Genomic DNA, 27,938 nt, shown 5'->3' on the forward strand with positions numbered 1-27,938 from the left:
TGTCAAACCAAGGATTTCTCTAACCCTCTTTTTCTTTTACCCAGAGCTTCAACTCAAGTGCATCATATATATATATATATATATATATATAAATATAAATATAAATAAAAAACAGTTTTGTAGCTGTATTGGTTAAACTAATAGTGCTATACTACTCCTACCTACACCTGCTGCCAAATGCTTCCCATCCACTGTTTGATGTACTGTATTGATGGAAATCTTTCCTAGACAAAAAAAAAAATCAATAAACATGCTTATATGCCAAATTATTATTTTATTAGACAGACATTACGTGTCATGATGTTGTATAAGGCTGGGCTGTGACTGGCCAAATCAGGGACAGCCCAGTATACAACGATAATGCCAGGACCCCCTGGCATCATGGTGACCAGGTTTATCATTGGTACGGGTACACCTCAGAGGACAGGGGGCCTGCAAATACAATACCATGCAACACACAAACAAGATAAACAGTCACTAAATGTCCTATCATAGGTAGTTGCCCCTCTTTCCAATGCCTTCAAGGTATCAAAGCCGTGTACAGTGGTAGTATTAATTATTGAAAGTTATGGGTAATTATTTTAGTCAACATGAAATATGTTCCAGAGAACATAAAAATAAATAAAAAAACAGTTGCTCAACAGTAAAATATAGCAATGCTTAAACAGTGTAATCTGCAAATACTGAAATGAGAGACACATACCTGCTACTGATGTCAACCTCCAGCGGGTAGCCCATTACGTTTTCTTCCTATAGGGACTCAGAGGACAAGTGGTTGGAAAATGCAATCGAAGCTATGTCAGAATAGAGGCATTAAAGGGACAGTATTGGCAAATGTTGCCAATAGAAATGTCAAGAATAGAGTTGACATTACTCCTTATTCTATTCAGATGGATGAAGCTCACCTCTGATGAAGGGGTGTTGCTGGGACCCTGGCTGATGGTGGTGGGAGCGAGAGGCTCGGCTGTGGGGCCAGGCAGGGAGGGCCCGGGGCTGGTACATTGTCAGGCCCCGGGTCCCATTCGCTGGGTGGATGCAACCAATTGGGACACTATAAATGAATTAATGGAGTCAATCAATCAAAAACAGACAGTGGAAATATTGGAATATGGTTGCAAAAGGTGGAGAAAAAAAAATTCTCACCTGAAGTGGGGATATGGGGAGCTGAGGGTCTTCAGATCTATGGGGACTTTGGGCCGATACCGGACTTCATTGGTGTACACCAGTTGATCCTCCACCAGCTGGGTAGAAAGGAGAGTCATCAGGTGTTGTAGAGAATAAAATCCAAAACAATGGTACAAGAGTAGAGATTCTTCAACTCTTCCCTTCATCGAACCCTATCCCATTCCCATGATACCAATGAAAAAGTTCATTTCTCATTTAGTCAGATCTAAATCGCAACAAAAGACCTACAAAACTAATATGGTATTTCTGAACAGATGAAATCAAAGTTGCTGACGCTGTAGAGTCGAGATGAGGTCCACTCACAGTTGTGGAGGTACCACAGGAGTCTAGAGAGAAGCTGTACAGAGCCCTAGCTCCATCAGTCTCTATGGGAACACAGGAGGCATCCAGCAGGGATGTTAGCCTGGGGTTGACGGCTGAAGAAACCCTGGATGTATCCACCAACACCACCATCCTGCTGTCTGGGAGGCACACTGCATGGAGAGAGAAGGGAAGAACATCTAGACTATAGAAAAGCAAAAGGACCACCATAGTAATATAATTGTATTTATTTTTGGATGACCACTTTCTAAACTACTGTGAGCACTGATAACATGCATTTAAGGAGCCACAGATTTTTGACTTCAGTCAATATACAATATCATCACTAGTGATAATATATTGACTGAAGTCAAAGAGAAATCTAATATTTAAGACGAAATAGTTAAGTTCTCTTTTATTTAAGCAGACTAACATCTCTAGACTTGAAAAAGAAAAAGGAGAGCCTCACACCCTAGGAGCTCAGATGCAATATTTGTATAGCTTCATCAGGGTATAATGACAAACACTGTGGGTCACTAATTTTAATACTTTGAAAGGAAACACATAGGTGTCTGTAATCATGTGACTTGATTTCATTGGTTGATTTACAGAACATGTAAAAAAAGCATGAATGATAACATATGATCATAGATAAACATTTACAATGGATAGCAAAAACACAATCACAAGAATGGCTTCAGATCAAAGTCTACGTTGAGACCGAAGGTAGCAAGGGTCTTAAAATTAACAATCCAGGCGGCCTCTCGTTTTAACAATAAATTGTCAAGGTCACCCCCTCTCCTAGGTAGGGTGACATGTTTTATGCTGATATAGCGAAGAGATGAAATAGCTTCCAAAAAAGTGGGCCACAACTGAGTACAGCGAGTTTTTGCACCATTAATTTGCGCTTTGTTCTACCCACATCAATTACCACAAGGACAAGTTATAAGATAAATAACTGCCTTAGTGGAGCACGTGATAACACCTTCAATTGAGATCTGTTTCCCTGTTTGGAAGTGCCATTGCACTTCTAGTTTCCATCTGGTAGAGGCGCAAATAGACGGTGTGCAGGGGTATTTTGGGGTGGTAAATCAAAGTTGACCAATTGATCTGAGATTTCTGCCCCGCGAGAATACCAAGAGATTGCCGGAAAACATTATCAACACTGTCGTCGGCTCAGAATGTGCCAATGTTTGTGAACGATTCCCTTAATTTGTTCAGAGCACTTTGAATAGTTTGTAGTAAGAAAGCAAAAAAGCTTATTTTTGCTACACTGTCCTTGAGAGGTTTCGATTGTCTCAATAGCACTACTGATCTCACCATTTTGGAAACCCCTCTCCTTGAATTTTCTTTGCATTTCAGCTATGTTTTCTGTCTAAATAGTTTTTAGGTCAAACTGTTTTTCAAGGGAAGCTGGTGATCTCCATAAGCCCTCAACAAACGTATGATCAGTAGGTTTCCTGTCAAGATCAGTGTATAGAACATTATCCTCACACAAAAATCAAACGTTCAAGGAAACTGATTTGACGTGTGTCAAACTGCATAGTAAATCTCAGGTGCTCAGAGTTAATAGTTAAGAAAAGCATGGAATGCCTGGAGCTGTTTTTCATAACCCCTCCACAAAACAAAAATATAAATGTAACATTTCCAAATAATAATGTTAGGCCCCAAAAATATTTTTGAGAGGATTGAGAATTGACTGTTTCTCCATGTAACCCACATACAAATTAGCATTGTTAGGAGCCATAGGGGGATCCTATAGCAGTGCCCTTTGTCTGGATAAAGAAATAGTTTAGAAACATGAAATAGCTGTGTGTGAGTACCATTTCATCCAATGTTATGAACTACCTTCCAGTGCATGCATTATTTGTGTCACCGTTGCAAAAAATACTGAGATACCTACTGCAGCTCTCATTCTCCACATACAACACCCATTCTGCCAGTCACATTCTGTTAAAGGTCCCCAAAGCACACACATCCATGGATGACTCCTCTTTCCAGCTCACTGCAGCTATCGACGAACGAGCTGCAAAAAAAACTCAAACTGGACAGTTTTATCTCCATCTCTTCATTCAAAGTCTCAATCATGGACACTCTTACTGACAATTGTGGCTGCTTCACTATTGTTGTCTATACCTTAATGCCCTTCGTGCGGTTGTCTGTGCCCAATAATGTTTGTACCATGTTTTGTGCTGATGCCATGTGTCGCTACCATGTTGTCATGTGTTGCTGCCATGCGGTTGTCTTAGTTCTCGCTTTATGTAGTGTGGTGGTGTCTCTAGTCGTGATGTGTATTTTGTCCTATATTTAATTTATTTACTTTTAATCCCAGTCCCCGCAGAAGGCCTTTTGGTAGGCTGTCATTGTAAATTACAATTTGTTCTTAACCAACTTGCTGAGTTAAGGTTAAATAAAAATAAATATAGCTGCCCTCGGATTGCCGTGCAGATGAAATTTCAGCCTGCACTGAGAAGCACGAGATTGAACTACTCAACTTTCTAGAACTTTCCCCTTTAGTTAACACTATCAACGGTTCGCTCTGTTGTGGGAATTGTGCTCGAATCAACGTAATATAACATACCGAAACAAATGAACTATGCGAAACTGTGCAAGTGGTTTTCTTGTAGACAGAGCGCATTGGAGTAGGATTCTATTGCATTGACATGCACAACTCAAAGCCAATTTATGCTTGATCCGAAAATGTGTTCGGAGGCACCATATGGATGGTGTGACGCACTTGCGAAGCCTCCACAGGTTTGCAGAGGCCAAATTGAGCTCCGTACCGCCATGCGCCTCAAATTTTTTACAAATGTGGATGGCTCCGTATATCTCCGCATTGACATGATTGATGGTATGTGAGGGCGGGAGGTCCTGTATAAACACAAACTCACTTCCTTCACAACTTCCATCACCGCCTGGTACGGAAACTGTGCCGCCCGCAACTGTAGGGTTCTCCAGAGGGTGGTGCGGTCTGCCCGTCGCATCACTGGGGGCACACTGACTGCCCTCCAGGACACATAAAACACCGAATGTCACAGGATGGCCAAAATGATCATCAAGGACATCAACCACCCAAGGCACGGCCTGGTCACCCCACTACCATCCAGAAGGCAAGGTCAGTACAGGTGCATCAAAGCTGGGACCGAGAGACTGAAAAACAGCTTCTATCTCAAGGCCATCAGACTGTTAAATAGCCATCCCTAGCCAGCTACTCAACCCTGCACCTTAAGAGGCTGCTGCCCTATATACATAGAATACTGGTCACTTTAATGTTTACATACTGCTTTACTAATTTCATATGTATATACACTGTATTCTGTACTGTATTTTAGTCAATGTCACTGACATTGCTCATCCTAATATTTATATATTTCTTAATTCCATTCTTTTACATTTAGATCTGTTAGATACTACTGCACTGTTGGAACTAGGAACCCAAGCATTTCGCTACACCCACAATAACATCTGCTAAATATGTGTACGTGACCAATAAAATGTGATTTGATTCCATGTTTGTCAGTTTACTAAACTGATTTAGAACCAGAGTTACCGCAAGTCAGGAGCACTGCCTTCGCTATTCCAGCACCATTTCAACTTAAACATCAAATCAACTAGGCTATATATGCTTAGTTTAATACAATGAAAACAATCTTAAAAAAGATACCAAAAACGATTTAGTCCAATCAATGTTCCTAAATATCATGTTGCTGTTCATGGTACTGATTTCTGTCTGTGTGTGCGGCACAAGTAAAAAAATTCAAGTTGACTCAACCTAGTTGTTGCCATCCTCTCTTTCATGTTGGCAAAACAGTCTATGGCTTTGTCATACAGTACGCTTTTGTTTTTTGTTGTCATAGGCTAACTTAGCTAAAATGCTTGCTAGCCTAACTTCCTCGCATGGGCAACAAAGAATCAGCCTACCAAAAGTTAGCTAGCTAGTTAAAGGGAGCTTACTAGGCTACAAATTGAACTTAAATCATCTCAGGCCAGTGGCACAATATAAGAATTTATGGTTAGATCAGAATCGCTGTCATAATCATTGGCCTGTACAGATAATTAACTGAAAACCACAAATCCAAATTCCCAATCCATGGTTTAGGAAAGGGATAATTTAGCAAGCAAGCTGGGGGGGGGGGGGGGCAACCTACAGTTGAGCTCAGCGCTGATTGGCTACATGTCATAGTAGTTTGGTCCAGACAGCAACAGATACATGGGCTATACATACTGAGACAGAGGGGCGCCGTTTCCCCTTGCTTGGATGAGTGCTCCGGTGAGATTCAGTCACTTGTGAATTGAAGGAAAATTATGAAGACAGAGAAACCAAATAAATTGTATAATTTAAATGGTTCTATTGGTCAAATATTTGGGGAAGCCTGGCTTCCTTTGGCATCCATGAAATATCAAAGGAGCAAAGCCTAGGTAAAAAGTTAGAGGAAACCCCACCTTAGTCTTCTGAAACCTAACCCTGGGTTTAGGGTTTTATTTCTCTGCGGGACAATTACAAAATGTTTTCATGCAAAAGACACCAGAATGGCTTTCCAAAAGGTGTTGAATGTTACTGAGAGGTCTAGTCCTGATTTAAATCTGCATAAGAAAAAACAGTTTAAATATTGCTGTCCATCAATGACCCCCAACCAGATTTACTGAGCAATTTAGAAAAATAAATGGATATATTTGGTCGTTGGTAGAATCTTAATAAAATTGATTCACAGCTGTAATGGCTGCCAAAGGTGCTTCCACCAACTATTAAACTCAGGAGGGGTGGAGATTTATCCAATTAGGATAAAAAATAAAATAAAAAATCTTAATTGTGAACACAACTTTATTTAATTTTGAAGGTTGTGTAAAGCTAAAAAATAAAAATAATCCTTTTAAGAATATATTTTAAGGCAGCAAAATGTGAGTAAAAAGTTCAAGGGGGTGTACACTTTCTATAGGCACTGTAGATTAAACTGCAACTGAACAAACCGATTGGCACCGGTGTTTTTCCGAAATTTTATTCTTGGAGGTGTTTCCTGACCGATTCTGCGTTTGGTTTAATGATGTTTGTCCCCCATGAGACACTAGATGCGGAAGCCTATTTCACTTCCTCAAAATCCCCAGAATGAAATCGAAGATAACTCAAGGAATCTGTAATTCATTTAGACGTTTTTGCCAAGGATGTTATTTGCACAATTAACTAAGGTGTTTGGTGCCGTATTTCTCAAGTTACAAAATGTGCAACGTGTTGTCTTATGTATTTGTATTTATTATGGATCCCCATTAGTACTCTTCCTGGGGTCCAGCTAATTTTAAAAACATTACAATACATTCACAGATTTCACAACACAATGTGTGCCCTCAGGCCCCAACTCGACCACTACAGTACTAAATCCATGTGTATGTATAGTGCGTATGTTATCGTGTGTGTATGCATGTGTCGGTCTGTGCCAATGTTTGTGTTGCTTCACAGTCCCCGCTGTTCCATAAGGTGTTTTTATAAATCTAATTTTACTGCTTGCGTCAATTACTTGATGTGGAATAGAGTTCTATGGCTCTATGTAGTAGTGTCAGTCAGGAGAGAATAACATGCATATTATTAATATTAGCTCTTTGTGTACATCCAAGGGCCAGCCGTGCTGCCCTGTTCTGAGCCAATTGCAATTTTCCTAAGTCCTTTTCTGTGGTACCTGACCACACGACTGAACAGTAGTCAAGGTGCGACAAAACTAGGGCCTGTAGGACCTGCTTTGTTGGTAGTGTTGTTAAGGCAGAGCATTGCTTTATTATAGACAAACTTTTCCCCATCTTAGCTACTACTGCATCAATATGTTGACCATGCAGTTTACAATCTAGGGAAACTCCAAGCAGTTTAGTCATCTCAACTTCCACATTATTTATTAAAATATTTAGATGAGGTTTAGGGTTTAGTGAGTGTTTTGTTCCAAATACAATGCTTTTAGGTTTTAGAAATATTTAAGGCTAACTTATTCCTTGCCACCAACTCTGAAACTAACTGCAGCTCTTTGTTGAGTGTTGCAGTCATTTCAGTCGCTGACGTGTATAGTGTTCAGTCATCCGCATACATAGACACTCTGGCTTTACTCAGTCATGTCATTAGTAAAAATTGAAAAAAGCAAGGGGCCTAAACAGCTACCCTGGGAAATTCCTAATTCTGGATTATATTTGAGAGGCTTCAATTAAAGAACACCCTCTGTGTTCTGTTAGAAAATCAACTTTATCCACATTATAGCAGGAGGTGTAAAGCCATAAACCTGAGTTTTTCCAGCAGCAGACTATTATCGATAATGTCAAAAGCTGCTCTGAAGTCTAACAAGACAGCCCCCCAATCATTTTATCATCAATTTCTCTCAGCCAATCATCAGTAATTTGTGTAAGTGCTGTGCTTGTTGAGTGTCCTTCCCTATAAGCATGCTGAAATTCTGTTGTCAATTTCTTTTACTATAAAAAAGCATTGTATCTGGTCAATTTTTTTCCAAAACTGAATTTAAACAAAGTCGGAACTGCTGGGCAGGTCTGTCTCAGTCTATGCTGTTGGATAGAGAACAATCACTGCAGCTGTTCACCCCATGTGTAATCAGTGCCTGTAATCTGGTTCAGGTTATTAAAATCAACCTACCAGGGTGTTTACAAACACTACAGGAACAAGATCATCCACTGATCACATTTGTACTAATACTGTAGAGCTTTGTTCTAAAGCTGTATCCATATTCATTTGATACAGTGATCACAATATAGTTGCTGTTATCCAGGAAAGCCAAAGTTCCAAAAGCTGGGCTTAAAATAGTATATAACAACTAGCAGTACTGTAGAAACTAAATACATTACAACGGAACGTTTTGATTAGTGTAATGTTAGCTAGCTACATAGTTGTCTTTGTATCAAAGATAAAGGTAAGATAAAGGTAAGATAAAGGTAAACGCAGCCATTGCTAGCTAGCTAGCCAACTCTAGCAGCACTATATCATTTTTAGTCAATAAGATTTTTGCAACGTAAGCTTAACTTTCAAGATGTGTAGTCCATTGTGTAGCTAGCAGGACTGACTTTGTGTTAGCTAGTCAACGTTTAATCACTTCTGCATTATGAAAGGAACTAGACACGGACACGTATTGGTAGTTTGTTGTAACCAAGTATTGGTGCTAACCGTGTGTTATTGGATGCTAGCGTGCTAGTTAGCTACGGCGTCATAGGACACGGTGCACTGGGTGGGTTTCACGGAAGAATACCGTACCAAGTTATCTAGCTGAATAAACTAAGTTTGAGCCTATTCCTGGAAACATTGAACCACTGTAGTTTACATCAATTATATTTCTAAAGTGGAAGTTGAAAAAGTTATACGAGTGTTTCAGTGAATGGTTAGTGAGGGAGGCCCTGTGCTCTCGCTTCCCCAGTTGTTTAGTTAATTTTCATTCCAATCTCCTTTGCATTAGCGTAGCCTCTCCTGTAGCCTGTCAACTATGTGTCTGTCTATCCCTGTTCTCTCCTCTCTGCACAGGCCACACAAATGCCTCACACCGCATGGCCGCTGCCACTCTAACGTGGTGGTCCCAGCGCGCACGACCCACGTGGAGTTCCAGGTCTCCGGCAGCCTCTGGAACTGCCGGTCTGCGGCCAACAAGGCAGAGTTCATCTCAGCCTATGCTACCCTCCAGTCCCTCGACTTCTTGGCGCTGACGGAAACATGGATTACCACAGAAAACACTGCTACTCCTACTGCTCTCTCCTCTTCTGACCACGTGTTCTCGAATACCCTGAGAGCATCTGGTCAGCGGGGTGGTGGCACTGGAATCCTCATCTCTCCCAAGTGGACATTCTCTCTTTCTCCCCTGACCCATCTGTCTATCTCCTCATTTGAATTCCATGCTGTCACAGTCACTAGCCCATTCAAGCTTAACATCCTTATCATTTATCGCCCTCCAGGTTCCCTTGGAGAGTTCATCAATGAGCTTGACGCCTTGATAAGTTCCTTTCCTGAGGACGGCTCACCCCTCACAGTTCTGGGTGACTAACCTCCCTACGTCTACCTTTGACCCATTTCTCTCTGCCTCCTTTCCACTCCTCTCCTCTTTTGACCTCACCCTCTCACCGTCCCCCCCTACTCACAAGGCAGGATATACGCTTGACCTCATCTTTACTAGATACTGTTCTTCTACTAATCTCACTGCAACTCCCCTCCAAGTCGCCAACCACTACCTTGTATCCTTTTCCCCTCTTGCTCTCCTCCAACACTACTCACTCTGCCCCTACTCAGATGGTATTGCGCCGTCCCAACCTTCGCGCTCTCTCTCCTGCTACTCTCTCCTCTTCCATCGTATCATCTCTTCCCTCTGCTCAATCCCTCTCCAACCAATCTCCTGATTCTGCTTCCTCAACCCTCCTCTCCTCCCTTTCTGCATCCTTTGACTATGTCCCCTATCCTCCCGGCCGGCTCTGTCCTCCCCTCCTGCTCCGTGGCTTGACGACTCATTGCGAGCTCATAGAACAGGGCTCCGGGCAGCCGAGCAGAAATGGAGGACAACTAGCCTCCCTGCGGACCTGGCATCTTTTCACTCCCTCATCTCTACATTTTCTTCCTCTGTTTCTGCTGCTAAAGCCACTTTCTACCACTAAATTCCAAGCATCTGCCTCTAACCCTAGGAAGCTCTTTGCCACCTTCTCCTCCCTCCTGAATCCTCCTCCCTTTCTGCGGATGACTTTGTCAACCATTTTGAAAAGGTTGACGACATTCGATCCTCATTTGTTAAGTCAAACGACACCGCTGGTCCTGCTCACGTTGCCCTACCATATGCTTTGACCTTTTTCTCCCCTCTCTTTCCAGATGAAATCTTGCAACTTGTGACGGCCGGCCGCCCAACAACCTGCCCGCTTAACCCTATCCCCTCCTCCAGACCATTTCCGGAGACCTTCTCCCCTACCTCACCTCGCTCATCAACTCATCCTTGACCGCTGGCTACGTCCCTTCCGTCTTCAAGAGAGCGAGAGTTGCACCCCTTCTCAAAAAACCTACACTCGATCCCTCCGCTGTCAACAACTACAGACCAGTGTCCCTGCTTTCTTTTCTCTCCAAAACTCTTGAGCATGCCGTCCTTGGCCAGCTCTCTTGCCATCTCTCTCAGAATGACCTTCGATCCAAATCAGTCAGGTTTTCAAGACTGGTCATTCAACTGAGACTGCTCTTCTGTGTCACGGAGGCTCTCTACACTGCTAAAGCTAACTCTCTCTCCTCTCATCCGTCTCGACCTATCTGCTGCCTTTGATACTGTGAACCATCAGATCCTCCTCTCCACCCTCTCCGAGTTAGGCATCTCCGGCGCGGCTCACTCTTGGATTGCGTCCTACCTGACAGGTCGCTCCAACCAGGTGGCGTGGCGAGAATCCGTCTCCGCACCACGTGCTCTCACCACTGGTGTCCCCCAGGGCTCAGTTCTAGGCCCTCTCCTATTCTCGCTATACACCAAGTCACTTGGCTCTGTCATATCCTCTCATGGTCTCTCCTATCATTTCTACGCAGACGACACACAATTAATCTTCTCCTTTCCCCCTTCTGATAACCAGGTGGCGAATCGCATCTCTGCATGTCTGGCAGACATATCAGTGTGGATGACGGATCACCACCTCAAGCTGAACCTCGGCAAGACGGAGCTGCTCTTCCTCCCGGGGAAGGACTGCCCGTTCCATGATCTCGCCATCACGGTTGACAACTCCATTGTGTCCTCCTCCCAGAGTGCTAAGAGCCTTGGCGTGACCCTGGACAACACCCTGTCGTTCTCCGCTAACATCAAAGCGGTGACCCGATCCTGTAGGTTCATGCTCTACAACATTCGCAGAGTACGACCCTGCCTTACACAGGAAGCGGCGCAGGTCCTAATCCAGGCACTTGTCATATCCCGTCTGGATTACTGCAACTCGCTGCTGGCGGGGCTCCCTGCCTATTCCAATAAACCCCTACAACTCATCCAGAACGCCGCAGCCCGTCTGGTGTTCAACCTTCCCAAGTTCTCTCACGTCACCCCGCTCCTCCGCACACTCCACTGGCTTCCAGTTGAAGCTCGCATCTGCTACAAGACCATGGTGCTTGTCTACGGAGCTGTGAGGGGAACGGCACCTCCGTACCTTCAGTCTCTGATCAGTCCCTACACCCAAAGAAGGGCACTGCGTTCATCCACCTCTGGCCTGCTCGCCTCCCTACCTCTGAGGAAGCACAGTTCCCGCTCAGCCCAGTCAAAACTGTTCGCTGCTCTGGCACCCCAATGGTGGAACAAGCTCCCTCACGACGCCAGGACAGCGGAGTCAATCACCACCTTCCGGAGACACCTGAAACCCCACCTCTTTAAGGAATACCTGGGATAGGATAAAGTAATCCTTCTAACCCCCCCCCAAAAATATACAGATGTACTATTGTAAAGTGGTTGTTCCACTGGATATCATAAGGTGAATGCACCAATTTGTAAGTCGCTCTGGATAAGACGGTCTGCTAAATGACGTAAATGTAAATAACAGATCATGCAAAAGATTTTGCTGTGACTCTTATGTCGATTATGTAAGAAATATATGTTAGTCTGATGTGATTAATAAGGAGCATCAAGATACTGCACTTGCTAAATATGAAATTGCTTCTTCCAATTATTGATAAACATGCACCTGTTAAGAAACTAACTGTTAAGGCTCCATGGATTGATGAGGAATTGAAAAACTATGGTTGAAATAGATGAGGAAAAATGAGTGGCTAAGTCTGGCTGAACATTTGACTGGCTGACTTAGTGCAAATTGAGAAATTGTGTGACTAAACTCAACAAAAATAAATTGTATTATGAAGCCAAAATCAATTAAATAGAGAATTCTGGAAAACATTGGAGTACTTTAAATTAAATGGGTAGAAAGAAATTAAACTCCATCTTTATTCAAATCAGATGGCTTATTCATCACAAAGCCATTTGATGTTGCCAATTATTTTAATTACTTCTACTTGGACACCCCATCCCCACATTTCCCAGTCTTCCATACCAAATAGGCTCCATTTCCCTACATGGGAGCATTGCGAACCCCAGGTCAGGATTTTTGACCTGGCTACAAGTACTGTACAACACCTGAGATTTTTTCTGTATAACAAAACAAAAAAAATCAACAATGAAGTTGCCTCTTCTACAATGGGGTTCAATAGGAAATAATGTTGGTTTTCCCCAATATGTGGGCGTGGTCGAGGGGAATTCCATATTATTAAAAGAATACTGGCAGGAACTATTGGTAGGATGATGCTATAGTAACCGTGCAATTCCAAACAAAAAACCACAGCGGAATATAAACTGGATAATACCATTTGGGAGGATGACATGCTTCTTTTGAGCCTAAAATGAAGAAAATCGTCACGGCATTATAAGAGGAGATCCTCCCTCGGTTTATAATCCTTAGCGTATTGTATACAGGGCACTCGGAAAGTATTCAGACAAATTGACTTTTTCCACATTTTATTACGTTACAGCCTTATTCTAAAATGTATTAAATATTTTTTCCGTCAATCTACACACAATATCCCATAATGAGAAAGCAAAAAGTGTTTTAGACATTATTGCAAATGTATTAAACACAAACGGATATATCACATTTACGTAATTATTCAGACTCTTTACTCAGTACTTTGTTGAAGCATCTTTGGCAGCGATTACAGCCTTGAGTCGTTTTGGGTATGACGCTACAAGTTTGACACACCTGTATTTGGGGAGTTTCTCCCATTCTTCTCTGCAGATCCTCTCAAGCTCTGTCAGGTTGGATGGGGAGCGTTGCTGCACAGCTATTTTCAGGTATCTCCAGAGATGTTCGATCGGGTTCAAGTCCAGGCCACTCAAGGACATTGAGACTTCTCCCAAAGCCACTCCTGAGTTGTCTTGGCTGTGTGCTTAGGGTCATTGTGCTGTTGGAAGCTGAACCTTCATCCCAGTTTCAGGGCCTGAGCGCTCTGAAGCAGGTTTTCATCAAGGATCCCGACTCGTCTCCCAGTTCCTGCCGCAGAAAAACATCCCCACAGCATGCTGCCACCACAATTCACCACAGGGAAGGTGCCAGGTTTCCTCTAGTCGTGATACTTGGCATTCAGACCAAAATAGTTCAGTCTTGGTTTCATCAGACCAGAGAATCTTGTTTCATGATCAGAGTTCTTTAGGTGCCTTTAGGCAAACTCCAAACGGGCTGTCATGTACCTTTTACCAAGGAGTGGCTTCCGTCTGGCCACTCTACCATAAAGGCCTGATTGGTGGAGTGCTGCAGAGATTGTTGTCCTTCTGGAAGTTTCTCGCAGAGTGACGGATTCTTTGTCACCTCCCTGGCCGGATTCTTTGTCACCTCCCTGGCCAAGGCCCTTCACTCTCGATTGCTCAGTTTGGCCGGGCAGCCAGCTCTAGGAAGAGTCTTGGTGGTCCCAAACTTCTTCCATTTAAGAATGATGGAAGCCACTGTGTTCTTGGGGACCTTCCCCAGATCTGTGTTTCGATACAATCCTGTCTCAGAGCTCTAAAGACAATTCCTTTAACATCATGGCTTGGTTTTTGCTCTGACATGTACTGTCAACTGCGGGACCTTGTATAAACAGGTGTGTGCCTTCCCAAATCATGTCCAATGAAGTTGTAGAAACATCTTAAGGATGATCAATGGAAACAGGATGCAGCTCAGCTCATTTTCGAGTCCCATAGCAACAGGTCCAAATACTTATGTGAATAAGGTCATTTTTATTTTTATACATTTGCAAAAATGTCTAAACCTGTTTTTGCTTTGTCATTTTGAGTGTAGATTGATGAGGGAAAACATTTATTTAATCCATTTTAGAATAAGTCTTTAATGTAACAAAATGTGGAAAAAGTCAATGAGTCTGAATACTTTCCGAATGCATTGCATAATATGTATGCATGTAGGATGGTATTGTAAATGCATTAGTTGTTTTACCCAGTAGTTCCTTCACAAGGAAGACACAGCGCTGGGTGAAGGTGTGCTCCTGTATGGCCGTCTCTCTGTCCTCCAGTGTCATTTTCACAGTTACCACCAGCCCCTGCAAACTCAGACCCTGACGGAGAGCGAGAGAGCAAAAAAAGAGGAACAGGCTGTGATCAAGAGATTAAGGCTAAATATGGGTATAGAGCCACTTTGATTCAACTTTGTTATGCCCACTACAAAAATGTACATTGCCACCCATAACAAATAGAACCCAACAGCTAAACTGGTTTAGTCCCCTCACCTCGTAGGCCATGCCAAGGCCGTAAAGAGGGATCACCATACTGAAGTAGTCCTGCCTGGTCTCCAGGGCGTAGTCGCCCAACTCCACCAGCTCCCAGTCCAGCCTGCGACCCCCCACGTACACCTCCCACTGGGTGTCCATGTTTCCGTAGTGCAGCTGCAGACGCACCCCTTTATCAGAGCACCCCCCCTCCACTCTGGGCAGGACTGGAGGACAGGGGAAGGAGAACAGAAGGAGGGATGGATGGGTTGGAAGGTTTGATGGATAGATTGACAATTTTCAAGTCAGGGAATGGTTTCAGGTGTTAGCCTACCTTACAGTAGCCTACCTTTTGAGTTTAATTTAACCTTATAAGCTCACAGAGGGGCTGTACTTGTATGGGAATGCATGCGAGTCATACATACCAACATCCTGTAGGACAGCCTCTACGGTGGCAGGGTGGTGGTACAGGTCAGAGTGGGGGGAGATGGAAAGAGTGAAGGTCACTGCCAGACTGTACCTCCTGTACCCCTGCCCAAGATACTACAGGACCAGAGACAGGAGGATATCAGCGAAAAATATGTAGACTAAGGTCAGAGCTTAAGTATTGAACACACACACACACACAGAGCAATTTTACTGTTCCTTAATCTCATACATGAACTGCTTCAGTGTTTCTAGTATCACACTGACTGGTACTAACATGCCCTCACCTTCTGGGAGACCAGATGGTGTGAGAAGGGGGTCTTCAGTAGGTAGGCATGGGTGCCATTGGGGAAGGGGACCTGTGAGAGGTAAACCCCTAGCTGCTCTGCCATGGACTGGTCCCCCACGGTGATGTTGGACAGAGACACGTCATGAGGGAACAAGCCCAGAGACACAGAGAACTGTCCCTCAGAGGGATTGGTTTCTGCAGGAGGAAGAACAGTCATAACATTCCATACTGTAAGTTCTCTCATTAATATGTTGGTGGAAGTTAACCTGGTTCCAGATCCGTTTGTGCCCTCTTGCCAACTCCTATGGTCATGTCGTTGTCAGACGACGACCATAGGATTTGACAAGACATCACAAATAGGGATGAGCACACTCTAAATGCAGAGTTTCCCCAAACTTGGTCCTGCCCCCCCGGGTGCAAGTTTTGGTTTTTGCCCTAGCACTACACAGCTGATGCAAATAATCAAAGCTTGATGATTAGTTGGTTACTTGAGTCACCTGTGTAGTGCTAGGGCAGAAACCAAAATGTGCACCTAGGGGGGTGCCCCAGGACAGAGTATGGGAAACCCTGCACTGCTGGAGGCTCTTAAGTGAAACGTTGGCCAAAGTGACAGAAAGGGGAGATATGCAACTTTCTTTTCATTTGTATGGTATAAGGACTACTTGCTGTTGATAAGGATTGGTGTCTGAGGCAGATGGATGATAGAAAGGGGTCTAAAGGAGCGGTATTCAGTGTGAGCCGACTGAGAATCCTCCCACTGGTGCATGTAGAACAGGTCAATGAAATAGGACTGGGAGTACTGGCCATCCACCACCTGGCTCTGAGGGAGAGAGTAATGGTTAAGGCAACATAAATTAATCAATGGCATTATGAAAAGCATAATGAAGCTGCAGCATCAAGGAGTAAAATCAAAGAAAGGAGAGGCTGGGGCACTGCACATATGCTGCTTCTGAGTGCTTTATTCCCCACAAAATTCACAAAGATTGGACATTTGTCAGTTGTGCATGTCACCTGCTCACACTTCAAATCAAGCCACCCATTTCTTCACTAAAATAGTCAGTACTTCACTGACATGCCACCAGTATTTGTTAGGAAATTAACTAAGTACAGCTCATGATTAAAACTGGGATAAGAACGAAAACCAGTGAAATTAAATCTCCATCTCCTTTGTCTGTAATACCTTGACGTAGCCACCTTCTGCACCAAATGGAATCCTGATCTCCACAGCTCCATCCTGTTCCTGTATGTCATATCCTCTCTGACGGGCCACACAGTCACTCAGGTAGCGTCCCTCCACTCCCACCGTCAGGCCCTTGTCTCTGAAGGGGGGCTGCACCAGGGTGGACAGCACCTTGGGGAACCTCCACAGAATGTGCTTCCCATCCATGGAGGCCTTGTCTGGAGAAGAGGAGGGGGTAAGGTACTAAAACTGCTGTAGAGGCAAAATAGACCTGATCCCAGAACAGTTTATGTGGTCTTGAACACTTATGGTTATGGGCACGTGTGTTTGGAATTACAAATGACCATATACAGGAGAAGTCAGAAGTTTACATACACCTTAGCCAAATACATTTAAACTCAGTTTCACAATTCCTGACATTTAATCCTAGTTAAAATTCCCTGTCTTAGGTCAGTTAGGATCACCACTTTATTTTAAGACTGTGAAATGTCAGAATGATAGTATAGAAATATTTATTTCAGCTTTAATTTCTTTCATCACATTCCCAGTGGGTCAGAAGATAACATACACAATTAGAATTTGGTAGCATTGCCTTTGAATTGTATTACTTGGGTCAAATGTTTCTGGTAGCCTTCCACAAGCTTCCCACAACAAGTTGGGTGAATTTTGTCCCATTCCTCCTGACTGAGCTGGTGTAACTGAGTTAGGTTTGTAGGCCTCCTTGCTCGCACACACTTTTTCAGTTCTGCCCACACATTTTCTATAGGATTGAGGTCAGGGCGTTGTGATGGCCACTCCAATACCTTGACTTTGTTGTCCTTAAGTCAATTTGCCACAACTTTGGAAGTATGCTTGGGGTCATTGTCCATTTTGAAGACCCATTTGCGACCAAGCTTTAACTTCCTGACTGATATCTTGAGATGTTGCTTCAATATATCCACATCATTTTCCTGCCTCATGATGCCATCTATTTTGTGAAGTGCACCAGTCCCTCCTGCAGCAAAGCACCCCCCCAACATGATGCTGCCACCCCCGTGCTTCACAGTTGGGATTATGTTCTTCGGCTTGCAAGCCCCTCCCTTTTTCCTCCAAACATAACAATGGTCATTATGGCTAAACAGTTCCATTTTTGTTTCATCAGACCAGAGGACATTGATTTGCACTTTCCGCACCAAAGTACGTTCATCTCTAGGAGACAGAACACGTCTCCTTCCTGAGCGGTATGACGGCTGCGTGGTCCCATGGTGTTTATACTTGCGTACTATTGTTTGTACAGATGAACGTGATACCTTCAGGCGTTTGGAAATTGCTCCCAAGGATGAACCAGACTTGCAGAGGTCTACATTTTTTTCCTGAGGTCTTGGCTGATGTCTTTTGATTTTCCTATGATGTCAAGCAAAGAGGCACTGAGTTTGAAGGTAGGCCTTGAAATACATCCACAGGTACACCTCCAATTGACTCAAATTATGTCAATTAGCCTATCAGAAGCTTCTAAAGCCATGACATAATTTTCTGGAATTATCCAAGCTGTTTAAAGGCACAGTCAACTTAGTGTATGTAAACTTCTGACCCACTGGAATTGTGATACAGTGAATTACAAGTGAAATAATCTGTCTGTAAACAATTGTTGGAAATATTACTTGTCATGCACAAAGTAGATAGATAACCGATTTGCCAAAACTATAGTTTGTTAACAAGATATTTGTGGAGTGATTGAAAAACGAGTTTTAATGACTCCAACCTAAGTGTATGTAAACTTCCGACTTCAACTGTATGCTGGCAAGACCACACAATCAGATCTGGGACCAGGTTAGAAGCAAATGGGGTCATGTTCACATATCATGCATTCAATTACATAAATGAAATTCAGTTATGAACAGTCTATTTTCCAATGATCAAAAGAGATGTACTTGTGGTGCAAGCAACCGAGGCATCCACTCTTAGAAGTGTCCAGTGGTGTTTGTAAAGAATGGTGGCACTGACCACCTCCACCTCGATACCTTTCTCCTGAAATAGTTAGAAAAGCTTTCACATTACTTAGCCAAGCAGAACCGAGTCAAGCTGCACTGGACAGTTGTTGGAACTGCACAGGAGAGGACATTGTGAAAAGAAAATATCCAATCCAGAACTGCATGGTTTAGGTTATCACGATAGCGTGAAAAGGGTATTGGTGAATCTGACCAGTAATCCATAGGAAATAGAGCAAAGCAAACTGACCTAAAGGAGTATTGCTATACCAATGGAAACAGATCTACAGCCCTGGCTCTGCAGTCTGACCTGTAGGATGTAGGCGAGGCGGGAGCCATAGGCACAGCGCAGCAGAACACGTGTCTCTGTGGTGTTGATGTGGTAGCCCAGGAGATGGGCCATCTCTACAGGCAGGGTCTTCTCTTTCATAGAGGGTCTCCCATCACTCCCCTGCTGGTCACCTGGCACCCGGAACACCACACGCCACTCCCTCAAACCCTCCTCCGACCACTGGAGAGAGATTACAAGGTATTAATCAAGAATTCAAAGGCATTGAAAGAGGTGGATATGGGGAACAACAAAACACTATTGAATTTTATTTTATTTTGACCAACAGATAAAATATACATCTACAAGATGTGTATTTGATCACAGTGGAAAGCATGAATGGCTCTCTCGTTGGCCTCAGTGTGTGAAAGGGAATATGTACCACAGGTGGTGGTGTCATCCATTCCAGACCCTTGTGGTTGGCAGGAGGGACCTGTTTTATGGCAGACACCTAATATTGGAAAATAAAGAATTGAACAACGATATGCAAATACATTCTATCCTAATGAATAATGAGTAAATCATGTCAGACGATAATAGATCAAAAAGGTACAGTCAGTCACATATAACTCAGTTAAAAGTTTCCATGACCTCCATATAGTTCTCCTCACAGACTATCTCCCGGGGATTCCATGGCTGGTGTAAAGGGCAGGTCAGCTGGAGAGGGTAGGACATCTCCTCACCGTCAACATCTCTATTCACAAACCACACCAGCAGTCGGAAAGCAGTGTCTTTCTGAAGAACATAATATAGCAGGAGGCATACTAACAAAAATGCTAAATGTAGAAACTGACTCAGGCACACATGATAATTTTGCTCACACTTGAATCATTAGGAACCCTTAGAAGAAAAACAGGTGACCACTCACTCACAATTAAAAGTTGATGGTCTTAGTTCTTTAGAGGCTCCTCCCCGATTCCCCCCTATTCGCTATGAATCGCCAAACTGTGGCTTCCAGACACTGATAGTAATAATCACCTCATTGTGTACATGACAAGCCAGGTAGGAGGCACGGAGGACCAGGTCCCCCCAGGAGTCCAGCACCATGGTGTAGCCACATTCTGCAGCCCCCTGGCCTGAGAGGGTGTGGGCTCCACTGCCATCTGGTTGGTTGGTTGGGGGGGGGGGGGGGGGGGGGGGGGGGGGGGGGGGGGAATAGAGTGGTCATTTCTATGACCTGTTCATGTGATGCAGTGATACAAGCCTCATACTTGGTAGCTACATTTTAAAACAGCAGTGATATGTGAATGCTTCCATACAGCCGTTACAGAGTATGTAGCGTAAAGCATAGCATGGAGAATTTACGACCAACCTTCACTTGGCGATGCTTCCTCAAGTCCTAACTTGGAAGAGAACAAGTCTTCCAAATTTTCCTTTGTAGTTACATGGGGTTAGCTTTAATTTAGAAAATGTTCTGTTATTAAATGTTTTGCTCCGTGAAGTAAACAATATTGTACGCTGCCATCTTGTCTATTTAAAATCTTCTCTCACTGATTGAGACAGGTGGGTGTCCACCCCAAAGTGCCTCATGTCAGGATGAAATTCACCAGTCTCGATCAATGAGAAGATTTGAAATAAACAAGATAGTGGCGTACACATTGTTGGATTACTTCATGGAGCAAAAAATATATATTTTTTAAATGGAGCATTTTCTATATTCCAACGAATTTAGACAACTAGACATGGAAGTTTAGAAGATGTGTTGTCTTACAAGTCGGGAATTTAGGAAGTATCGCCAAGTAAAGGTTGGCCGAATTCTCTGTTTTATGCTTTACACTACCTACTGTAACAGCTGTATGTATGGAAGCATTCACATATCACCACTATTTCAAAGTGTAGTTACATACTAGATATCTCACTCACCTTCAACATCAAACCTAAACTTCTGACCAAGGAGGCTCGACTTGACTGACAGCCAGAAGTGGCGATCCTGACACTCAGTTCTGAACATTCCTTCACAAAATAAAGAGGATGTCATATACTTTGTACACTGTAGGTAGTCACTGGTTATGAAGTGAGTAGAGACTAGAGGGATGCAGGTTTGATACCAACTTACCAATGGGTATGGTGTCAGTAGCATAGATGGGAAGGATGCAAAGCAAAAGTACACTAAAAAAATCAAAGTCAGTCAGTCACAGCACACAAATTAATTCCTTGGGCATGACACCAGGTGTGAAATCATTAAGGTGATTCTGTTGCAAAACATTTCACAACAAACCATTTACTTCAAAAGAAAAAGCAAACGAGAGTTTCTATTGTAAACTTTTGGTCAGTCCCTCCCTGTTTTGTTATGTTTGCTCTGGGGTGTATTCATTCCACCGATTGTTGCAAAACATTTCTTAAACTGAAGCAAACAAAATGGGGAAGGATCTACCTGAATTTTCTTTTTAACGTTTAACTAGGCAAGTCAGTTAAGAACAAAATTTACAATGACGGCCTACCCCTAACGACGCTGGGCCAATTGTGCGCCGCCCTATGGGACTCCCAATCACGGCTAGTTGTGATACAGCCTTGAATCAAACCAGGGTCTGTAGTGACGCCTCTAGCGCTGAGATGCAGTGCCTTAGACCGCTGCGCCACTCGGGAGCCCAATTTGTCCAACAGAAACTAGTTTGGTTCTTAAACAGTAAACGGTTTCCGTAATGAATACACCCATGCAATATATCAACTGTTACAGCAGCCAAATCTGGATACCAACTACACTCTAAAGCTTTGGACACTTTTTCTCCTTTATATTCGTAGGCCTAATACTTTTTTAAAACCAAAGCAGCTCACCAGATAACGCTTTCATCTTTCATAATTGTGATTTCATAAACAACAAGGTTCTTGTGCATTTGTAAAATTAACTTACAAATGTCCTTTCACATTTGTTGTACTCTTGAATCAGGCACATTGTCTTATCAGCTGCCATTTTGACTGGGTGAGGACCACACACCTGGCAGGTGAATCAACAATTAGCCTAATTGCATAGGCTATGTATCTACCGTTTTTTGAGCTATATTACTTACAGTCAAGACTTCCCCACTAATAGTAATTATGGCAACGTTGTAGCATTTTCATTCAAAGATTGTAATGCAAAAGGGAAAGCGCTAATTTTCAGCTTAATGTGCCATGTCGAATAACAAGGGCGTTTCTCTGCCCAGGCGTTGTTGGCGCATGCCAGATCTTACAACGCCTTGATTGGTATTTTAAGTATGAGCTAACCACATCATCTGTTACAGCAGTCTGTCAGTCGATGACACAGCGATACTGTGGCGCGCGACCATTGGTCTGACGGGATTTACACTATGGGAAGATCTCAATTGTAGCCTGGTGTTCTATTATTTTATTTATTGTATTCACAGGAATGTCCCTGTATTGATGTGTAGTACTGTTATTATTGTGGCAAAAAAATAATAAAAAATATTACGACACCCAAATTGAAATAAAAAAATGATAATTCAATCTCAATTGCATCCTGCATGAATCCTTCTCAAAACCAATTAGAAGAGAAAGCCAGAGGTCCCGCCCCTCTGAACTTCTCCTCCAATGGATGAGTCCGTCATTTCTAGCATGCACTAAAATGGTGCTAGCCAGCCAATCTTGTAGGTGTTGGAAGATATAGTGAGTTGAGATTGGTCAATAGCCCGCGATACAGAGAATTTGCAAAAACTTCAGATGTGTGTTCAATTCGCTTGAACGTTTGCTACGTTGCTGAACGGTTTGTACTGAATGACACTTTCTCCCCAAAAATGCGGGGGTGTATTCATTACGCTGATTCTGTTGCTAAACGCTTCGTCGGCTAAGCGTTTTGTAACAGAAACCGTTTACTCCCAACAAATGTATTTTGTTATTAAACTGAAGTTGTTGTTCAGTCCTGTCTCTCCTCAAAAAATAAGTAACTGGAAGAAGTTGGAAGGAACCCTGCGGACTTCACATGGAAGAATCGATCATTTATGCGCAGCTATTGCCAAAAACGTCGGACTATTCAGATTGGAAAGGCAACGTGTGGAAACCATACACATAAAATGACTAGCTATATCTTCCGTTTAAGAACCCACTTTGAAGAGCGTTTGAGTAAATGGTTTATTTTTCTAAGCTTTTGCAACAGAATTGGCGTAATGAATACACCCTTGTTACTTCATCCGGAAACATGGAGGCTGTCGTCTGTGATGTTGTTTCACCAGAGGATCTCTTGGTAAGTTTTATTCCTCCGACATGGCATGGTTGGCGATTTGACCTAGCTGACATTGAACGTTTAATTTGGCCTTATCGGCGTATCATTTATTGGAGATATCGAGGCCAATTTAGTAGAACTAGTTACAGTAACGTAAACTAACGTTAACGTTACTGTAGCTTCTAACTAACGTTAACTAGCCTGTCGTTGTTGTTTGGATATTTAAGTTATGTTATACAGTGGTTCTGGATAGCATTATTCGCTAGCAAGCTAGCCATGTTTTTGGAGATTGCTAATGAATCAGATGTGAGCGACAATACGAAGCGCTAACTAGCTAAGAGAACGTGTCATAAGCTCAACCATCATTGCAATTTAATAGCCGTCATTGCATCATTCACCATCAGCCATTATTGCTGGACATTTTTTTTGCAGAAATTTGAGAAGAAGTATTCTACGGAGTTGGCTAAAGGGGATTTGACCAAAGACACAAAGTTTGAGTATGCCTGGTGTCTGATCAGGAGCAATTTCCCGGATGACATCAATAAGGGCATCGTTCTGCTGGATGGTAAAACATCAACTGGACACCGACTCATTAGCTTAGTCCCAGATATGATTGTGCATATACCCGACTGTTATGATCAATGTCAATGCCAAACAGATATAGGACCAGGCTACTCACATTACACCCCCATCATTTAAACTGAAAGTGAACAGAGATGCTAATGTTTTTTTTTCTGTCACTACAGAGCTGGTTCACAAGGGGACCAAGGATGACCAGAGGGACTACTTGTTTTACCTGGCTATTGGAAACTACAAACTGAAGGTGCTGTGAATGTAGTTTTTCCCCCTTGCCACTGTCCTTCTACTTGCTGTTGGGGGTATAGGCTGGGTTACTGCAAAGCACTTGGTGTTAACTGCTGATGTAGGCTTCACGAATACATTTGATTGGTGCATGCAATACAATTATGTCTGAATTTGACCATGTCCAGGGATTGATGTTGAAGTCTGAAAGGCACTTGCCCATCTGGCAAGTCGGGAGCGTTTTTTGGTTTCCCAAAGATTATGATCACTTGTCCGAAAATGTAAAATAGCTATTTACACGCTAAAATACATTACCTGCCTTTCACCTACAGGGGAGGAATCAGAACGATCAGTGCTGGAATTCTTTGTCTTTTGGCTGTTATTAGTAAAAACATTACCAGAGCAGCCTCAACTTTCCCTACTGCCATAAATTGTCTGTCTTTCAATTAAACAATGGGGAGGAACCAGAAAGACCTATTTTAGACTACTGGAATTATTAGCAGTTTGGTTGTTTTTATCATCTACCCAATGGGGTAACATCGAAGCATGCTCAGTGTACTTGCCCCAGGCAATAAGGCAATCCTTAATGTCCATCCCTGATGTCACGCCACAGGAGTATGAGAGGGGCCTGAAATGCATCCGGATCCTCCTGAAGAATGAACCAGGGAACACGCAAGCTCTGGATCTGGAAAAGCTCATAGTGAAGGCAATGAGGAAAGGTGAGGTCAGGTTTAGTCTGAGTACCAGTCTGTTTGTGTTATCATGCCAACTCCTTGTAAATCACTGTCATGCCAAACATGACAATTCTATAAAGAGTTGGCAAAAAAGCAGAAACAGACTGGCAACCTGGGTAGGGTAGAGTGGTCAATCAGGAGTTCACTGTAAAATGTGTGTCCCACACATCCATCAGCAATATTTGGTATTGAAGATTAATCTTCAATGTTATATGCATAGCAGTAGGTACAATTTAAGTCTACAGTCAGAACAACCATAGGTGTGTTTGAACACCTGGTGTAGTTTAACAGAAATGTTACCCTTTAAAAATGTGTAAGTATGAAATTTGATAGATACTCTACAGGGATTGGCTTGCTTGAATGTAATGTTGAAGTCGGAAGTTTACATACACCTTAGCCAAATACATTTAAACTCAGTTTTTCACAATTTCTGACATTTAATCCTAGTAAAAAGGATAGGTCAGTTAGGATCATCACTTTATTTTAAGAATGTGAAATGTCAGAATAATAGTAGAGAGTGATTTATCTCAGATTTTATTTCTTTCATCACATTCCCAGTGGGTCAGAAGTTTCCATACACTCAATTAGTATTTGGTAGTATCGCCTTTACATTGTTTAACTTGGGTCAAACGTTTTGGGTAGCCTTCCACAAGCTTCCCACAATAAGTTGGGTGAATTTTGGCCCATTCCTCCTGACAGAGCTGGTGTAACTGAGTCAGGTTTGTAAGCCTCCTTGCTCGCACACGCTTTTTCAGTTCTGCCCACAAATCTTCTATGGGATTGAGGTCAGGGCTTTGTGATGGCCACTCCAATACCTTGACTTTGTTGTCCTTAAACCATTTTGCCACAACTTTGGAAGTATGCTTGGGGTCATTGTCCATTTGGAAGACCCATTTGCAACCAAGCTTTAACTTCCTGACTGATGTCTTGAGATGTTGCTTCAATATATCCACATAATTTTCCACCCTCATGATGCCATCTATTTTGTGACTTGCACCAGTCCCTCATGCAGCAAAGCACCCCCACAACATGATGCTGACGCCCAAGAGCTTCACGGTTGGGGTGGTTACCTTCGGCTTGCAAGCCCCTCCCTTTTTCCTCCAAACATAATGATGTTCATTATGGCCAAACAGTTCTATTTTTGTTTCAGAGAACATTTCTCCAAAAAGTACAATCTTTGTCCCCATGTGCACTTGCAAACCGTAGTCTGGCTTTTTTATGGCGGTTTTGGAGCAGTGGCTTCTTCCTTGCTGAGCGGCCTTTCAGGTTATGTCGATATAGGACTCGTTTTTACTGTGGATATAGATACTTTTGTACCTGTTTCCTCCAGCATCTTCACAAGGTCCTTTGTTGTTCTGGGATTGATTTGCACTTTTCGCACCGAAGTACGTTCATCTCTAGGAGACAGAATGTGTCTCCTTCCTGAGCGGTATGACAGCTGCGTGGTCCCGTGGTGTTTATACTTGCGTACTATTGTTTGTACAGATGAACGTGGTACCTTCAGGTGTTTGGAAATTGCTCCCAAGGATGAACCAGACTTGTGGAGGTCTGCAATTTTTTTCCTGAGGTCTTGGCTGATTTCTTTTGATTTTCCCATGATGTCAAGCAAAGAGTCACTGAGTTTGAAGGTAGGCCTTGAACTACAGCCACAGGTACACCTCCAATTGACTCAAATTATGTCAATTAGCCTATCGGAAGCTTCTAAAGCCATGACATAATTTTCTGGAATTTTCCAAGCTGTTTAAAGGCACAGTCAACTTACTGTATGTAAACTTCTGCCCCACTGGAATTGTGATACAGTGAAATATTCTGTTTGTAAACAATTGTTGGAAAAATTACTTGTCATGCACAAAGTAGATGTCTTAACCGACTTGCCAAACTATAGTTTGTTAACAAGAAATTTGCGGAGTGGTTGAAAAATGAGTTTTAATGACTCCAACCTAAGTGTATGTAAACTTCCGACTTCAACTGTAGCTATATATTAGGCCAAAAACATTTGTTTGTCTCCCCAGATGGTTTGGTCGGCATGGCGATAGTTGGAGGGATAGTTGGAGGAGTCGGCCTTGGCGTCGCTGGATTGGCTGCACTCATTGGGATGGCTGCATCAAAGAAGCTCTAAACTATTTGGACAACCCTACCACCAAACCCCTCCAGATACCCAGAATGCCTCAATATAACACTGGCTGAATTGAGTATAACACTCTCCTACCTACCTATCTTTTCTTTCAATAAATATAACAATTAATCCTCCCTTTCTGAACTAATTAAAAGTGAAATTATATTTTGTAAAAGGGAACATTAAAGTAAAATGTTGGGACACAACTGTTTTTGTTACTGTACTGAAAGGATGTAATCTTAACACTATATTAATGAACAGAAGTTTTGCTAATTTATTCATTACTTTTTGAGTTATTGTAAGACAAGCCACCATTGCTCTATGCTGAAATCTATTAAATTCAGATAAAATCATTTTAGGAAGGTTTTGAATGCTTTTCTTCCACTTTCCCTATTATTTTAACTGCCTCAATATCCATACAACTGTATGGATACTCAGAAGTTTACATACACCTTAGCCAAATACATTTAAACTCAGTTTTTCCACAATTCCTGACATTTAATCTTAGTTAAAATTCTGTTTTAGGTCAGTTAGGATCACCACTTTATTGTCAGAATAATAGTAGAGAGAATGATTTATTTCAGCTTTTATTTCTTTCATCACACTCCCAGTGGGTCAGAAGTTTACATACACTCAGTTAGTATTTGGTAGCATTGCCTTTAAATTGTTTAACTTGGGTCAAACGTTTCGGGTAGCCTTCCACAAGCTTCCCACAATAAGTTGAGTGAATTTTGGCCCATTTCCTCCTGATAGAGCTGCTGTAACTGAGTCAGGTTTGTAGGCCTCCTTGCTCGCACATGCTTTTTCAGTTCTGCCCACACATTTTCTATAGGATTGAGGTCAGGGCTTTGTGATGGCCACTCCAATACCTTGACTTTGTTGTCCTTAAGCCATTTTGCCACAACTTTGGAAGTATGCTTGGGGTCATTGTCCATTTGGAAGACCCATTTGCGACCAAGCTTTAACTTCCTGACTGATGTCTTGAGATGTTGCTTCAATATAGCCACATAACTTCCCTACCTCATGATGGCATCTATTTTGTGCAGTGCACCAGTCCCTCCTGCAGCAAAGCACCCCCACAACATGATGCTGACACTCCCGTGCTTCACGGTTGGGATTGTGTTCTTCGGCTTGCAAGCCTCCCCCTTTTTCCTCCAAACATAACGATGGTCATTATGGCCAAACAATTCTATTTTTGTTTCATCAGACCAGAGGACATTTCTCCAAAAAGTATGACCTTTGTCCCTATGTACGT

General features: G+C 42.7%; 2 protein-coding genes across 8 annotated transcripts; one reads left to right on the forward strand and one right to left on the reverse strand.

Moving 5' to 3' along the window:
* Positions 1-254: 254 nt before the first annotated feature.
* LOC115154978 (uncharacterized) lies at positions 255-22,089 on the reverse strand. 7 transcript variants are annotated; one of them, XM_029701732.1, is made up of 19 exons: positions 21,885-22,089; positions 20,933-20,985; positions 20,740-20,829; positions 19,855-19,979; positions 19,468-19,570; positions 19,259-19,327; positions 18,859-19,059; positions 18,492-18,588; positions 16,582-16,799; positions 16,068-16,221; positions 15,400-15,596; positions 15,112-15,229; positions 14,708-14,913; positions 14,419-14,536; positions 1,489-1,658; positions 1,144-1,241; positions 906-1,051; positions 704-750; positions 255-432 (listed from the first exon to the last, which is right to left on the reverse strand). In XM_029701732.1, exons 2-18 carry the CDS (start codon positions 20,954-20,956, stop codon positions 716-718), a joined length of 2,169 nt encoding a protein of 722 aa, XP_029557592.1. In that variant the 5' UTR covers positions 20,957-20,985; positions 21,885-22,089; the 3' UTR covers positions 255-432; positions 704-715. The 7 variants fall into 7 exon arrangements, with proteins under 7 accessions (XP_029557592.1, XP_029557589.1, XP_029557587.1 ...); XM_029701729.1 differs by having other exon boundaries at positions 19,468-19,611; XM_029701727.1 differs by having other exon boundaries at positions 19,468-19,611; positions 20,933-21,068.
* A 500-nt stretch (positions 22,090-22,589) lies between these two features.
* LOC115154979 (mitochondrial fission 1 protein) lies at positions 22,590-27,036 on the forward strand. Its single transcript, XM_029701734.1, has 5 exons — positions 22,590-23,053; positions 23,465-23,597; positions 23,779-23,855; positions 24,447-24,552; positions 26,580-27,036. The coding sequence occupies exons 1-5, from the start codon at positions 22,937-22,939 to the stop codon at positions 26,684-26,686; spliced, it is 540 nt and encodes a 179-aa protein (XP_029557594.1). The 5' UTR covers positions 22,590-22,936; the 3' UTR covers positions 26,687-27,036.
* The last annotated feature ends 902 nt before the right edge of the window (positions 27,037-27,938 follow it).

This window comes from Salmo trutta, chromosome 19 (genome assembly GCF_901001165.1).
Source record: "Salmo trutta chromosome 19, fSalTru1.1, whole genome shotgun sequence".
NCBI lineage: Eukaryota > Metazoa > Chordata > Actinopteri > Salmoniformes > Salmonidae > Salmo > Salmo trutta.

Bases quoted from the DNA above. Each gene is read 5' to 3' on its own strand.
- LOC115154978 (XM_029701726.1), bottom strand. The intron at 19,571-19,854 runs GTGATTATTACT...GTTTGTGAATAG, and splicing joins CTTGTCATGTACACAATGAG to AGATGTTGACGGTGAGGAGA. The intron at 15,230-15,399 runs GTGAGGGCATGT...CTGGTCCTGTAG, and splicing joins ACCATCTGGTCTCCCAGAAG to TATCTTGGGCAGGGGTACAG.
- LOC115154979 (XM_029701734.1), top strand. From the start codon at position 22,937: ATGGTTTATTTTTCTAAGCTTTTGCAACAGAATTGGCGTAATGAATAC. The intron at 23,598-23,778 runs GTAAAACATCAA...CTGTCACTACAG, and splicing joins GGGCATCGTTCTGCTGGATG to AGCTGGTTCACAAGGGGACC. The intron at 23,856-24,446 runs GTGCTGTGAATG...GTCACGCCACAG, and splicing joins TTGGAAACTACAAACTGAAG to GAGTATGAGAGGGGCCTGAA.